This window comes from Carcharhinus amblyrhynchos, chromosome 22 (assembly GCF_965287045.1).
Source record: "Carcharhinus amblyrhynchos chromosome 22, sCarAmb.v2.hapA, whole genome shotgun sequence".
NCBI lineage: Eukaryota > Metazoa > Chordata > Chondrichthyes > Carcharhiniformes > Carcharhinidae > Carcharhinus > Carcharhinus amblyrhynchos.
In genome coordinates this window covers 8,897,140-8,914,015 of record NC_137345.1, presented here as the reverse complement: position 1 = coordinate 8,914,015, position 16,876 = coordinate 8,897,140, and the positions used below count along the sequence as shown (strand labels likewise).

Here is a 16,876-nt window from a genome sequence, read left to right as displayed (position 1 = left end):
CTTGTTAATACCACCTTGTGGACTTGAATTCAAGCTGTTTCTGTTTGACTTCTAATAAGGGCAGGACTCTAGGCCACAGCTTGCACTGCCTACCATCTTAACAATCATGTAGATAGCAGCCCAAAGACACTAGTCCTCAACAAAACCACAAAACTCCTGGAACATTGGAACTTGTGCCTCCAAGACTAGAACATTCTGTGTGTTCTCTCCCATTGTGGAAGTCTCATTTCTAGAAAGACAGATCACCCTGCAATAGTCAACCAAATTCCTCTCTGAAGATGTATTCCATTACACTTCTGCACTCAGGTGAAACCATAGCTTGTATTTTATTGTGGGTGTGTCCTGAACCCTCTTCCCTTTTCCTTGCCCCCATTTACTGTGTGATTACAAAAGGGCTGGAAGGTTTGACATCCAGGGGATGCATAGTGGTACAGTGGTTAGCACTACTGCCTCACAGCACCAGTTACCCCACTTCAATTACGGCCTTGGGTCACTGTCTATGTGGAGTTTGCACGTTCTCCCTGTGTCTGTGTGGGTTTCTTCCAGGTGCTCTGGTTTCCTCCCACCCTCCAAAGATGTGCGGGTTAGGTTGAATGGCCATGCTAAATTGTCCCTGTAGTGTCAGGGGATTACAGGGTAAATACATGGGGTTAGGGTGATAGGGCCTGGGTGCATTGTGGTCGGTGCAGACTTGATGTGCCAAATGACTTCTTCCTGTAACGTAGAGATTCTATTCTCTGATTCTACCCCATTTGCAGGTGTGTGCACAAAAAGAAACCAACCCCTTTTATCTTACCTCAAGTTTGCAGTGCAAGTTATGCATTGGGGATTGGAACACTCCAAATTAGAGGGTTGAGGAACAATAAATCACCATTTATAAAGGAGAGGAAATCAAAAACAAAACACCCTTCTGTGCGAGAATGGGTAGTGAGACAGGAACTGTTTAAATAAACTCCTACCTCCTCATCGTAATAGAATATTTGCAGAACTTCCGCTTTGGAGGCTGTTCACACTTTGGGAGCAATCAATTGAATGGGGAAAAAACTTTATTTCACTGGTGATAAAAGTTAAGGAAATAGAACATAACCGTAAACGAAACGAAGGCCATTCAGCAGAGAAGTTAGGAAACATGTGTCGACACAAAGGGTGGTAGAAGTGTGGAACTTTCTCTTTAAATAAAGCAATAGATTTTATAATCAATTAAATCTGAGATTGCAGATTTCTGCTGTTATTTGGTATGAAGGGATCTGGATCCAATGTTTTTTTAGCAATGATCTCATTGAATAGAGGACCAACTCAAGCCATAGACTGAGCCTATTCCTGCTCCTAAGGGGCTGAGTGGGACTGTGGTCGATGCAGGCATGATGGGCTGAATGGCCTCCTTCTGCACTGTAGAGATTCTATGATTCTAAGTCCAATGATTCTAAGAAGAATAAATGACTAGAGAAGAATGAGAATCTGGACTGTACAAGGCTTCCGTGAATGACTTTTCCTATGTTCCAAACCTGCTTCCTGCGTTCTACTATAACAATTCTAGATCTAACACTGAGCGCCGATAACAGGGAAAGTAAGAAGCCTGATGCAAAAGCTACTAATCTGGCCCAGTGGAGCCCGATCTAATAGGACACTTGTGCTGGAAAAAGTTGTCACACACATGGAGAGAGCTAGACTTTTCAAAGGAAAGACTAACTCAAGTGATCTGGTGCACATCAGGATCTAATCGCTGTGGCGAAACCTATTCTGTTGTTCTTGTAGTCAAACTCGGTGTAATATCGACCAATGAAGCTGGCGCCCAGGACCCAGACAGGGCCTGCAGGTGGTGGGATGTCAAGACCACTGAAAGTTGCCGTGCAGACATCTTCCCCAAACTGGGATGCCTGTAAAGAGCGAGAAGCAGAGAATTAGTCCCCCATGTCTCCCAGAACTGAAGCACTAATAGTGCTTTGTTTCCATCACAATCCAGCAGGATACCACAGGGATCCGTGTGGGGCCCCTTATTGTTTGTTATTCATATAAGTGACATAGGTGACTATTTGGCTGGGGTGGGGGTAGGGGGGGTGGTGGTGGTGGGTAGGATCAGTAAGTTTGCAGAAGACACAAAGATTGTTTGGGTGAAGTTGAGTGTCTTGGGTTACAGGAAGATAGAGATGAGATAATCAAATGGGTAGATAAGTGGCATTTGGAATCTAACCCAGAAAAATGTGAGGTGGTGCACTTTGGAAGGAGTAATTTGACAAGGAAGTATACTATGAAACCTCTGATACTGAGGAAGAACAAAGGGGCCTTGGCGTGTTTGCCCATAAATCTCTAAAAGCGGTAAGGCAGGTTCATAGGGCGGTGAAAAAGGCATACGGCACTTACTCGCCTTTATCAATCGGGAAACAGAAGCAGAGAGGTCATGATGGGAGTTGTGTAGAACTTTGGTGAGACCACAGCTGGAATAATGTGTGCAGTTCTGGTTGCCATATTGTAGGAAGGACATAAACGCACTGGAGGGGGTGCAGAGGAGATTCACCAGGATGTTGCCTGGGATGGAACATTTAAGATATGAAGAAAGTTTGGATAGGCTTGGGTTGTTTTCTCCGGAGCAGAGAAGACTGAAGGGTGACCTGCTTGAGTTGTTCAAGGTTATGAGGGGCATGAACAGGGTAGATGGGGATCAGCTTAGTTGAAGGCTCAGATACAAGGGGACACAAGTTAAAAGTGAGAGTGTGGGAGATTTGGGGGGATGTGAGGAAAATCTTTTTTATCCAGAGGGTGGTGATGGTCTGGAATGCACTGCCAGGGAGGGTGGTGGAGGCAGGATGCCTCATGCCCTTTGAGAAGTACCAGGCTGAGTACTTGCGTACCATAACATCCAAGTGCTGGCAGGTGGGATTAGGTGGGCAGGTCAAGGCCTTTCATGCGTCAGTGTGGACTCAATAGGCCAAAGGGCCCCTTCTGTACTGTAGTATTCTGTGATTCCATGACATTCTCTTTCACCACACTAGAAACTATCCACAAAATGTGTAAAACTTCTCGGTTGTCTATCAATTATCCTGTTCAAAGGCAAAGCTCATGACACCTCCAAATTTAGCAGGAAAATGTTAAATGCAAAATCTCAAGACGAAGTGTGCTAAAAGGCTCATAATAGTGATACCAGGAAAGTGCCTGAGGTCTCCATTAACATCAATGGATCCAATATTTGCACAGCTCGACACTTCAGTGTAGATTTAGGGTTTGATTGCTTTTCGTATAGTGAAGAAAGGAACAAATTTTGTTCCAGTTTACAGTTTGTTAAATTGATTAGGGAGGACGGATGTGGCGGTGGGGGGATGTTGCGGGGGGGGGGGGGGGCAGCTGTTGGTGTTGGCTGTCACAAGTTTTAAGTTGCATAAAGACAGATGTATGTTTGATGAAACAGGCAATCGTCTGGTCCAGTGCTTGCCTAGTCACTGAATCCCCTCAAATACGAGGTTGAGCCTGTTGCTGTTTTGAGGGGATGGGGAGACAAAATTGCCTCTTATAGTTCGCCCTTTCTCCCCGTGTGTCTGCGTGGGTTTCCTCTGGGTGCTCCGGTTTCCTCCCACAGTCTGAAAGACGTGCTGGTTAGGTGCATTGGCCATACTAAATTCTCCCTCAGTGTACCTGAACAGGCGCTGAAGTGTGGCAACTAGGAGCTTTTCACAGTAACTTCATTGCAGTGTCAATGTAAGTCTACTTGTGACTTAAATAAATAAACTTTAACTTTAACTTTAGAGAGTTCAGGGACAGGGAGATCTCTGGGACCAGTTTTGATTGGTAAGAAGTCTCACAACACCAGGTCCAACAGGTTTATTTGGTAGCGCAAGCCACAAGCTTTCAGAGTGCTGCTCCTTCATCAGGTGAATGGGCGTTTTGTTCACAAACAGGGCATATAAAAACACAAACTCAGTTTACAAAATAATGATCGGAATGTGATTCTTTACAGCTAATCAAGCCTTAAAGGTATAGACAACGTGAGTGGAGAGAGGGTTAAGCGGAGGGTTAAAGAGATGTCTATTGTCCCCAGCCAGGACAGCTAGTGAGATTTTGCAAACCCAGGCAAGTTGTGGGGGTTACAGATAGCATGACATGAACCCAACATCCAGGTTGAGGCCGTCCTCATGTGTGCGGAACTTGGCTATCAGTCTCTGCTCAGTGACTCTGCATTGTTGTGTGTCATGAAGGCCACTTTGGAGAATGCTTACGGGAAGATCATGTCACGGTATCTGTAATCGCCACAACTTGCCTGGGCTTGCAAAATCTCACTAACTGTCCTGTCTGGAGACAATACACATCTCTTTAACCTGTACTTAACGCTCTCTCCAATCGCATTGTCTGTACCTTTAAGACTTAATTAACTGTAAAGACTCGCATTCCAACCATTATTTTGTAAATTGAGTTTGTGTCCTTGTATGCAATGTTTGTGGACAGAGATCCCACTTGCCTGATGAAGGAGCAGCGCTTCGAAAGCTAGTGGCTTTTGCTACCAAATAAACCTGTTGGACTTTAACCTGGTGTTGTGAGACGACTTACTGTGCCCACCCCAGTCCAACACCGACATCTCCACATCAGTTTTGATTGTCATAGAATAGAAGTCATAGAATCCCTACAGAGCAGAAGGTCATTTGGTCCATTGAGTCCACACTGATCACAACCCCACCCAGGCCCTACTCCCATAATCTCACATATTTACCCTGCTAATCCCCTGACGTTAGGGTTAATTTAGCATGGCCAATTAACCTAACCTGCACATCTTTTGAGTGTGGGAGGAAACCAAAGCACCTGGAGGAAACCCACAGAGACACAGGGAGAACATGCAAACTCCAAACAGGCAGTGACCCGTGGCCAGAATCGAACCTGGGTCCTTGGTGCTGTGAGGCAGCAGTGCTAACCACTGTGCTGCCATGGGAGAGGAGTTTCATAAATGTTTGTTCCTCCAATGTGTCTTGGGGTTCTAATGTGATCCTTTTGCCTCACCCAGTCAATATCCTGGCTTTGGGTGGGGAATCACAGTTTTGTGGGTTTGCCTGGATCCTGCATCAGAAGCTCTTGTCTTGCATCTCATTGAGCATTTGTCCATTTGAATAATACAGGAGCCAGTATCCAGGGGCAGAGCAGGTTGTAAACACTCCCACCCCCAACAATGTTAAAATGGTCTCACACGCATACACGCACAGGCATGCACACACACGCATGCTTGTTACAATGCAGTATTAGGCCATTTGGCCCATCATGTCTATACCCATTCTTCAAATAAGCATTATATCTTAATGCCATTCTCCTGCCTTTTCCCAGTACCCCTGCACATTTTCTTCTATTCAAATAGCCATCTGCTGCCCTCTTGATTTTATTGATCGAACCTGCCTCCACCACACTTCCAGGCAGTATGTTCCAGATCCAAAATCTTTGCTGTGTGAAAAAGTTTTTGATGTATCACATTTGTTTCTTTTCCAAATCGCTTTAAATGTTTGCTCCCTTGTTCTCCCTCCATTAATGAGTGGGGACAATCTGTCCCTATCTACGCTGTCCAGTCCCCTCATGATTTTGAACACCTCTTCGAACACCTCATTTGCCACTACACTGACACGTCTATGCCCTGATGAAATTCTACACTGTTCACCTCACAGTTTACAATGCTTCCAAGTTTTGTGTCATCTGAAAATTTTGAAATTGTCCCCTGCACACCAAGATTAAGTTATTAACACATACCAGGAAAAACAAGGGTCCGTATACCAACTCCCAGGGAACTCCACTATAAACCATCATCCAGCCCGAGACAGAGTCATAGAGATTTACAGCATGGAAACAAACCCTTTGGCCCAACTTGTTCAGGCCGCCCTTTTGTTTAAACCGCTAAGCTAGTCCCAATTGCCCACATTTGGCCTATATTCCTCTAGATCCATCTTACCCATGTCTAATTGCCTTTAAAAAGACAAAATTGTCTGCTACTATCTCTGGCACCTTGGTCCAGGCACTCACCACTCTCTGTGTGAAAAAACTACCCCTCTGGACCCTCTTGTATCTTTTCCCTCTATCCTTAGACCTATGCCCTCTAGTTTTAACTGCCCTATCTTTGGGAAAAGATGTTGACTATCTATCTTCTCCACATCTCTCATTATTTTATTGACCTTAAAGATCATCCCTAAGTCTCCTTTGCTCCAGAGAAAAAAGTTCCAGTCTATCCAGCCTCTCCTTATAACTCAAACCATCAAGTCCCAGGAGCATCCTAATAATTTTTTTCCGCACTCTTTCTAGTTTAATAACATCTTTTCTTTAAAGGGTGACCAGAACCACACACAGTATTCCAACTGTGGCCTTATCAATGTCTTGTACAACTTCGTAAACACAGTAAAAAGTCTGACAACACCAGGTTTTGTACAACTTCAACAAGGCGTCCCAATTTCTGTGTCCAATGCTCTGGCCGATGAAACCAAGCATGCCGAATGCCTCCTTCACCACTCTGCCCAACTGTGACTCCACTTTCAAGGAGCTATGAACCTGTACTCTGAGACCTCTTTGTTCTATAACTCTCCCCAGTACCCTGCCATCGAATGAGTAAGTCCTGCCCTGGTTCGGTCTACCCAAATGATCTACCAAACATGTCCTTACCTTCTGTTTCCTTCTACTCCTCATTTTTGTATTCACGTTGCTACTGTCCCTTCAATTTCATAAGCTGCAATTTTTCTCATAAGTCTGTTGAATACCTTTTGAAAGTTCATTTACTCTCAACCCTCATCGATCCTTTCTGTTACCTCTTCAAAAAACTCTGCAAGATGGTTAAACGTGATTTTTCCTTTAGAATTCCCATGCTGGGTTCTTCCTAATCAACCCACATTTTCTCATGTGGCTACTATCTATATACCAAATCATTGTTTCTGGAAGCTTCCCTACAACTGAAGTTAAATTGACTAGTTTGTAATTGCTGGGTCATCCTCACAACCTTGTTTTGAACACAGATAAAATAGGAAGGATTTTGCGGTCCCAAAACCATAAAATCCCACCCGTAGCCAATGGATACTCCCACTGTTTGGAATGGGTTAACAGACCTTCCAATTAAGTCCTAATTTGGTGTCAATTATTCAAGGGAAGGCACTGATACATAAAGAGGCTACATGTGGCACTGGGTATTGGTGGAGAATTGTATGTGGAATTGGATCAAAGAAATAAAGGTAATTTATGAAGAAGCAGAACTCATGTCTCCTTTACTGAACTGCAACTGAGAGGCTCAAACAGCGGTAGCAGAGGATGGTTCCAAGTAAAGTGCTGAAAGTTATGACTTTTTTGAAAAAAGCAAGAAGACCTCACTCAAATTCTAAACCAACAAAGGAATGAGCAGGAGACAACAAAAATAGCTGAACCTAGGCTAAAAGTGTCAGGATATGACTATCCACGATTATTCTCAGACATTGAATCTTATGACGAATGGAAAAGTGAAGTCATCATGTGGACTGTGGTAACTGCTTTGAGGGAAAAGGAAACAAGGTGTGGCCTTGACTTTTTCTTGAGCATATAGAAGTAAAATCAGTCACAAAGTATTTTCCGAATTGGAGTTGAACTTGGAGGAAAGTCTGGGTAATTTATTAAACTTTATGGATAAGATTTACCAAAAGGATGACTTAAGTGTGCATGAAACATGGTCAGAATTTAATAGATTTTGGAAATCAAAGAATATTTCTATTGAAAAGCACGTAATGGAATTTAGTAGATTATATAAAAGTCTGCAAAAACACCATCTGGAATTTCCACAATCCATGTCGGCTTTTAAGTGACTGGAATGTGCCAAATATGGGTAGATTCCTGGTTTTGACAGGAGTTAAGTTTGCAGATAAACTATTCAATAAAATGTCGAAGGCCTTAAAAAAAATCAGGAAAACATTCTAAGCCCACAGCTTTTATAACACAAATGAGTCAGTCAGTGATAAAGCAGAATGTAGATGATACACTGTTAACAGGATGGTGAGATCGTACAGGCACAAGCCTGCCCGACAAGAGTATGGCAGAAGATTGGGACCCAGAAATTATGATGACAGAAACCCCTTTGATGCCTATAGGAGGAGGAAGCATATGGAGAATGAACCCCAGAAATGCCCAGGGTATGATTAATCAGTGTTTTCAGTGTGACTCTAAATTTCATTATGCTTTCAACCATCCAAAATGATCTAATGGAGCGTTTGAAACTACACATGACATGGAAGAATTGGAAGAGGAAAGAGATAGTGACCAGGAAGAAGGCATTGTCTTATTAACAAGAAGTTTACTCCTGTAATGAGAGTTTTGGTTGCAGAGTCCTTTAATTGTGTTGCATTGGACAGTGGCTGCACATCTACCATGTGTAAAATTGACTGGTTAAAATGTTACCTGGACTCTTTAAATGCTGAAAATCAGAACAAGGTTAAGGGATTTGAAAGTTTCACAAGTTTCAGGTTTGGGGATGATAATACCCTGAAGTCACTGAAAAGAGTGGTGATCCCTTGCAATATTGCTAGAGCGAATCATTCCATTAGCACAGATGTTGTGTCAAGTGAAATACCTTAAATTCTGAGTAGAACAGCGATGAAGGTAGCACATGTGAGACTGGATATGGAAAATAAGACAACAATTTTTGAGAAAACTTACAACTTACACAATAAGGATACTATGGTATTCCGTTAATGACAAATAATTTTTCGGGTAAAGAGATTAAGGAAGCGTTATTAGCATTTAGAAATGGGACTTTAGCAGATAAAAAGCTCATTGTGTTGAAGTTGCATCGGGAATTTGTGCACCCATCTCCACAGAGACTGCAAATTTTATTAAAGGATACAGGTGTAAGAGATATGGACTATGCTAAGCTTGTAGAACAGGTCAGTGATCAGCATGAGGTTTGTAGAAAGTATAGATGGACATCATCATGACCGATAGTAACTCTATCTTTGGGTATAGATTTAACAACGTTGTGGCTATGGACCTTAAGATCTGAGATAATGCAAACAATATATTCATTTTGCACTTTGTAGATTCAGCAACCAGATTTAGTCAATCAACAACTGTCCGTAGTAAAGAAAAGAGAGTAATCCTGGATCAGATTATGGAAAAACGGATAGAGACAGGAATGGGGTCACCGGCAAAGTTCCTAACAGACAATTGAGGGGGGGTGCAGGGGCACGTTTACTATTGATGAGTGAAAACATGAATATCGTAGTCATGAGTACGGCTGCAGAAAGCCCATTTAGTAATGGTGTGTATGAAAAGAACCATGTAGTAATAGATGACATGCTCCAGAAAATTTTGGCAAATAGCACCAGATTGCACGTTAAATTCAGCCTTAGCCTGGGAAGTATGTGCAAAGAATTTGTTGCAGATGGTTGTCCCAATCAATTAGTATTGGTAGAAATCCTAAAATTCTATCCATTTTTAATGAGCAGTTTTCAGCTTGGGAAGGAACTACAATTAGCTCTGCTCTTTCCAAACATTTAAATGCATTGCATATAAGTAGAAGAGCATTTTTTGGAAACAGAAGTCTTTTGAAAGGATTCGCAGAGCTTTAAGGCACAATGTACAGCCACCAAACACTATTATTCAGCAAGGAGACGTAGTATATTATGTAAGAGACACTTCTAATGAATGGAAAGGCCAAAGGAAGGTTATAGGCAAAAACCATTGTTTTGCAACATGGTAATCAGACTGTTGGGATACATTCATCAAGGATAATGGGTACAGATTACAAACTTGTGAATTTAGAAAGAGGAGACGAACATAATGAGGAACAAGGGTCATCCGATGTTCGTGTTACAGAACTATGAGGGCCAGTTAGCTGAAATAGACAGGTAATTAGTACAGGAACACAATACTTTTGATGAACTAGAAGAGGTCATTTTTTTCTAAAGGACAATTGTCAAAAGTTGGTACAAAAGCACCAACTTACTTGCCTGAAGGATCCAGTCACTGGAAAGATGTAACTGTTATTAGTAGAGCAGGGAAGGCCACTGGAAAGTATAAACACTGGTTAAATGTACAGAATACAGAGGAGGATGCCAAGACCATGGATTGAGAACACAAAGTTCAAAAATGAAGAGCACAGAAGCGTCGCAGCGGTTCAGATAGTAAGTCCAATAGTGAACACGTTCACAAGAAGAGATCAAGAACTATTGAAAGAACGTCCCACAGTAGGAGGGAAAGATCAGGCAGTGGTAGTACAGAACAAGATATCAGGCAAGGTAAAACACATGGCTTGACATGGTCTCAGAATACGGGTAAGACTACGAATGCTACTAGGAGTAGAAGCCCACATACTCATGAGATTTTGGTGGCTTCCAATAAATCAGCTGAAAAAGTTATAGAAGATGCCAAACTACATAGTTAGAGTAAATTTGGGGTATACGTGGAGATTCCAAATAGGGGACAAAGAGCTCTATCTCACAGATGGATTTGCACAGAAAAGGTGCTACCTGATGGAACATATAAGGCAACGGCCATGCTTGTGGCAAGAGGATTTGAAGAAAATCTAATTTCTTCTTGAAATCAGGCAATGTTTTGGCCTCAACTACATTCTGTGGTATTGAATTCCACACATTCACCACCCTCTGGGTGAAGGAATTTCTCCTCACCTCAGTTCTAAAAGTTTTCCCCTTATCTTCAAACTATGACCCCTAGTTCTGGACTCTCCCACCACTGGGAACATTCTTTCTGAATCTACCCTGTCTAACCCTGTTAGAATTTTATAGGTTTCTCTGAGATCCCCTCTCATTCTTCTAAACTCCAGTGAATGCAAGCCTAACTGACTCTCTCCTCGTGTGACAGACCTGCCATCCCAGGAATCAGCCTGGTAAACTTTGCTGTACTCCCTCTATAGCAAGGACATCCTTCCTCAGATAAGGAGACCAAAACTGCATACAATGCTCCGGCGTTGACAGTAGCTATCAGTTGTCCAATTGTTTGACTAAGAGAGGGGCTAGTTCGAAGAAACTTTTGGATATTTTTAAGGAAGGGCGTATCTTTCTGTGAATGTATGTTTTTTTTTTCTTCAAGAAACGTACATTAAAAAAAGGAAAGGGAAATAGTTTTGTGTTTTTCTGTGGAAACAATATCTTCATTTTTTTCTCCAAGGAAAGGAAGACTGTTAGGAATGAGTTAACAGACCTTCCCATTAAGTCCTAATTTGTCAATTATTCAGTAGAAATCACTGATTTATAAAGAGAATTATATGTGGAGTTGGATCAAAGAAGTAAAGGCATTTTAGCAAGAAGTAGAACATGTGTCTCCTTTACTGAACTGCAACCAGGAGACTCAAACATCTATTTTTTGCCCCTCGCCCACTCCGATTCCCGTGGCACACAGGACGGTAACATTTTAGCCAATGTCTGCACCAGACCTCTACACCTCCCCTGGTACACAGACGCATTTACTCTGACATAGGCACACACACACACACACACACACACACACACACACACACACACACACACACACACACACACACACACACACACACACACACACACACACACACACACACACACACCCCCCAACCCCCCCCCCCCCTCAGGTTCTGCCAAAGATGACCCCCTGCGAGGGTTCCCCAGCAGCCATACAAAACATCGTAGACTTTGGCGGGACTGGAAGATCCCAATGGCAAGCTGCCTCTACTGCGGGAAACCATGCCTTAGGGGTGGGGTGGGGTGGGGTGAGGGGGCGGGGGGCAGGGCCTGAAGATCAAAGCTGAATTCTCTCCCCATTCCCCCCACATAGAAATTCAAACTCACCTTCATGATGTAGTCTTCACCCTTTAATAGATAGATCCTTCCTCCCAGGTTGAAAGAAATGTGAGGCAGCAGACGTATTTTGTCACAGTCCACTATGTACTGAGTGTGAAATGGAAAGGGAGATGAGAAAGTCTGAATAAGTAAAAGCTACTGAGGTGTCCAATTCTTTTAATGATTGAGATCAGCGCTTCTCCCAGTCCAATATCATCTTCCTCCTTATTGACACCAACGCTGGCCCCCTTCACCTCTCCATCAGTTAAGAAATCAGTACACCAACAATCTGAATGTTGTGACCTACCTGTAATTAGATCACTGTGCTTAAAAGCCTGTTCTGATTCACAACTGTTACGTCTGATTAGATACCTAGCGCCGGGTTCTCTGACCTCGCTCGTAGCCTGGACTCTCCCGTCCTGCTGCAGTGAACGGAGATTTGGCTGAGTGCCGAATTCTCCATCCTTTCTGGCAGCAGTGGCGGGACGTGAACTGCTGGAAAATTCCAGTCATGGCACGGTGGTTGGTACTCAGTGCCAGGAACCCGGGTTCAATTCCCGGCTTAGGTCACTGTCTGTGCGGAGTCTGCACAAAGGGCTGAATGGCCTCCTCCTGCTCCTATCTTCTGTGTTCCTATGAAACTGGGAATCCTATATGACACTAATTATCCTTGAGTGCTTGTATTGCACCCTTTAGCATTTATTCAAGTACAGTCCACAATGGGCAGATTTATGAAACAGAAGATGAAAGTAGCACGTGTTTAAAAGAAGGCTGACCAGAATAAGATTGATGTAAGGAATAGTGTTAGACAAAGGTCAGGCAGCATGGTGGCGCAGTGGTTAGCACTGCTGCCTCACAGTGCCAGGGATCCGGGTTCAATTCCTGGCTTGGGTCACTGTCTGTGTGGCGTCTGCACATTCTCCCCGTAACCGTGTAGGTTTCCTCCGGATGTTCCAGTTTCCTCCCACAGTCCGAAGGACGTGCTGATTAGGTGGACTGGCCATGCTGAATTCTCCCTCAGTATACCCGAACAGGTGCTGGAGTGTGGCAACTAGGCGATTATCACAGTAACTTCATTGCAGTGTTAATGTAAGCCTACTTGTTACACTAATAAAAACAATTGTTGTTCATAGAATCCATAGATATCCCTACGGTGCAGAATCTGCATCAACTCTCAGATAGAGTACTTTACCCAGGCCATATCCCTGTAGTTACCTCACTAATTCCCCTAACCTACACATTTTTGGACACTAAGGGCCAATTTAGCATGGACAATCCACCTAACACACACATCTTTGGATTGTGGGAGGAAACCTGAGCACCCAGAGGAAACCCACGTAGACATGGGGAGAACATGCAAACTCCACACAGACATTCACCCAAGTCCGGAATCGAACCCGGGTCCATGGCACTGTAAGACAGCAGTGCTAACCACTGAGCCATTCAGTCACCAAGGTTACTCTATCAACTACCAAAATCGACCGTTTGCATCTGTGATGGGGTAGCAAGGTAATGACTTAATTTTCAATAACAGTGATGAAATATGCTAATGTTTCTCCATTTCCTGCAGCAAATGAACCTGCATTGTCCGATATATTTATTGTTAGCCACGTGTAGCAACCCAGATATGGAGAATTGAATTACTGATTAGTAAATAAAAGATGAGTCACAGGAACCGTCAATGATTTCTTAACTCACATTCACATGGCATTGGCATACATCCAAGAGTTTTTGACCATTATGGCTTTGAAAAGGAGACATAAATTGCCAGCCAATTTCCAATAGATTACTACCCAAGAGTTACTGATTAAGTGTATCAGGTTGGCTTTAGGCAATTAGATTATCTCTTCTGCGCCGCTATTCTTGCAGTGTCATCATTCACATGGCTATAAATTCTGCACTGGAAGGGAACTTATCTGACTCATGTAAAGAACGTTTACCTGTGCCATCTAGCATCTGGTGAAAATATTCTCATTCAAGTCCTAGATATATGCCTCGTCATACATGTACAACACCGCTATAGAAATGTCAATCTCATTGACTCCATCTACACTTCCCACTGCCTTGGAAAAGCAGCCGGCATATTCAGGGACCCACTCACCCCAGACATCCTCTCTTCCACCTTCTTCCATCGAGAAAAAGATACAAAAGTCTGAGATCATGTACCAACTGACTCAAGAACAGCTTCTTCTCTGCTTTTGAATGGACTTTTGAATGGATCTATCCTATATTAACCTGATCGTTCCCTTCATCCCATCTGTAACTGCAACATTATATTCTGTACCCTCTCCTTTCCTTTTCCTTTTTGTACTCTGAACAGTATGCTTTGCCTGTATAGCGCACAAGAAACAATACTTTCCACTTTCCAATACACGTGACAATAATGAATCAAATCGAAGTAGTTTTAGAGTCACTTGAGTGTGGTTGGAAGTGTGATTACTACTGCACTGCAGGGAAACATGGCAATATACTCGCTCACAGTAAGGCCCAAACAAACAACAATGTCTTTATTGACCACTTTTAGTGGTGGTGTTTGAGGGTCAAAACACCAGGAGAACCTTCATATCCTTCTTTAATATAGTCCTGGGAGATCTTTTACTTTTACTTGAGGGGACAGACCTGCCCTCGGTTTAACACTTCATCTGTCAGAAGGCACCTCAGACAGTGCAGCACTTCCTCAGCCCTGGACTGTCAACTTCCATCGTGTTGCTCAAGTCCATGAGGTAATGTTATTAGGCACAATCGTTTTTTTGAGGGATGTGTCCAAAGACGTACTGGTTAGGTGGCTTGGCCATGTTAAATTGCCCCTTAGTGGCCCAAGATGTGTAGGTTAAGTGAATTAGCCATGGCAAACGTGTGGGGTTGCAGGGAAAGGGGCTTGCGGAGACAGCCTAGACAAGATACTCTGTTGGAGAATCACTGCAGATCCGATGGGCTGAATGGCTTCTTCTGCACTGTAGGGATTCTGTGACCAGAATTTTCCCATTCCGCCCACCAGGGAATCAGAGTGAGCAAGGGGCAGACCATGGAAAAGTCCGTTGACCTTGCGGGGGGGATGTTATGGTTTCGGGGAGGATGAAGTCGGAAAATCTTGCTTTATGATTCTATATTACTCCTGAGCAAGGTTCAATAAGACAACCAAACAGTGATTTTATACAGGCTGAATACCCAAGGCTGAGATCAGAGCCTGGCAATGTATTCATTTAACAACAGTGTTGTAATTCTGATGATGACTCACCCAACACAATTACTCATTGCTGGATTATCTCCGTGTTGGCAATGACCATAAAAGGCCCACAGCCCATGATATCATTGAATACAAATTGTTATCGAATTAACAAGGAGTTGATCTGGATGCAGAAACCCTTTCCTCATAGCAGACTATTTCCTCTGTAAATCTGTTCCTCAAAGACATCCTTCTTGCTTTTTGGTCTTTCGAATCATCAAATCAAACAGCAGAGGAGAAGGCCATTGGTCCACACTGCCTGTACTATCTCTTTTAAAAAAATTTATACTATCATCAAACACCACCGCTGTTTTCTCAAAACCCTGAAAAGCCTTTCCTTCTGGGTAGTTTAAAACAAAATCGCCTCATCCCATCACCCCCCCATATCAATTATCTTGGATTTGATTTGATCTATAGAACCATAGAATCTGATAGTGCAGAAGGAGGCCATTCAGCCCATTGAGGCTCTATCTCAGCAGTCCCGCATTTTAACCCTACTAATCCCTCTAACCTACACATCTCGGGACACTAAGGGGCAACTTAACATGGACAATCAACCTAACCCGCACATCTTTGGACTGCGGGCGAAAACTGGAACACCCGAAGGAAGCACGCGCAGACACGGGGAGAATGTGCAAACTCCTACACAGACAGTGATCCAAGCCAGGAATCGAACCCAGGCCCTATGGAGCTGTGAGGCAGCAGTGCTAACCACTGTGCCATTGTGCCTCCCATTATTGTCACATGTATTGGTATACAGTGAAGTGTCACATACAAATAAAGCATTCCATTCATAGAGTAAATAGGGGAGAAGGAAAGAAGTGAGTGCAGAATGTAGTGTTACAGTCATAACTAGGATGTAGAGAAAGATGAACTTAATGCATTCAAAAGTCTGGTGGCACCAGGGAAGAAGCTGTTCTGGAGTCGGTTGGTATGTGATCTTAGACTTTTGTATCTTTTTCCAGATGGAAGAAGTTATCCAGGGTGGGTGGGGTTCTTGATTACACTAGCTGCTTTTCTGAGGCAGTGGTAAATGTCGATAGAGTAAATAGATGGGAGATTGGTTTGTGTGATGGACTAGGCTACGTTCACAACTCTGTAGTTTCTTGCGGTCTTAGACAGAGCAGGAGCCATACCAAGCTGTGATACAATCAGAAAGGATGTTTTCTACGGTGCATCTGTAGAATTTGGTGACATGCCAACTTTCCTTAACTTCCTGAGAAAGTAGAGGCATTGGTGGGCTTTCTTAACGACAGCATCAGCGTGGAGGGACCAGGACAGATTGTTGGTGATCTGAACACTTAGAAACTTGAAGATTTTGGAAAAACTTAGGAGTTTTTTTATTCATTCACAGGACGTGGGCAACTCCAGCAGGGCCAGGATTTATTGCCATTCCGAGTTACCCCCAAGGTGCTAGTGGTAACAACTAAATAACTTGCCAGGCCATTTCAGGGGGGGCAGTAAAGAGTCCCATAAAATATAGGCCAGATCAGGTAAGGACAGCAGGATTGCTGTCTTAAGTACATTTGTAAGAATTATTTCTTAATGACAATCTGCTAGTTTCATGGGCAACATTTCCAATGATGGCTCTTTTAGTCTTTTATTAAATTTTATTTAATTAGGTGAACTAAAATTCACTGCTACCCTGGTGAGATTTGAACTCATCCCATCCAACTATTAGTGCAAGAACATAAGCATTATGTTACCATTCGACAGTCAGTGGATACAGGTTCTATTCAAACACCTCACTATTGTGAATGCCCCTCTTAAATCTCCTCTTGCCTCTCTCTGCTCCAAAGCCAGTATTTCCACCTCTGCTACTTTTCAAAGGGGGTTGATAATTGAAGCAGCAAGTGGGAGAGAATTTAGAACCATAGAATCCCCATAGAGCAGAAAGAGGCCATCCAGCCCATTG

The 16,876-nt window shown here is 43.2% G+C and overlaps 1 protein-coding gene across 1 annotated transcript in view; it reads right to left on the bottom strand.

Moving 5' to 3' along the window:
* Positions 1-1,309: 1,309 nt before the first annotated feature.
* The window catches only part of ren (renin), a 51,835-nt gene continuing 36,268 nt past the window's right edge, over positions 1,310-16,876 (bottom strand). Inside the window, exons 8-9 of the mRNA XM_080209662.1 lie at positions 11,745-11,843; positions 1,310-1,877 (exon numbers count right to left, since the gene is read on the bottom strand). Coding sequence (XP_080065788.1) covers positions 1,710-1,877; positions 11,745-11,843 — 267 coding nt within the window. The 3' untranslated portion in view covers positions 1,310-1,709. The remainder of the gene's footprint in view (positions 1,878-11,744; positions 11,844-16,876) is intronic.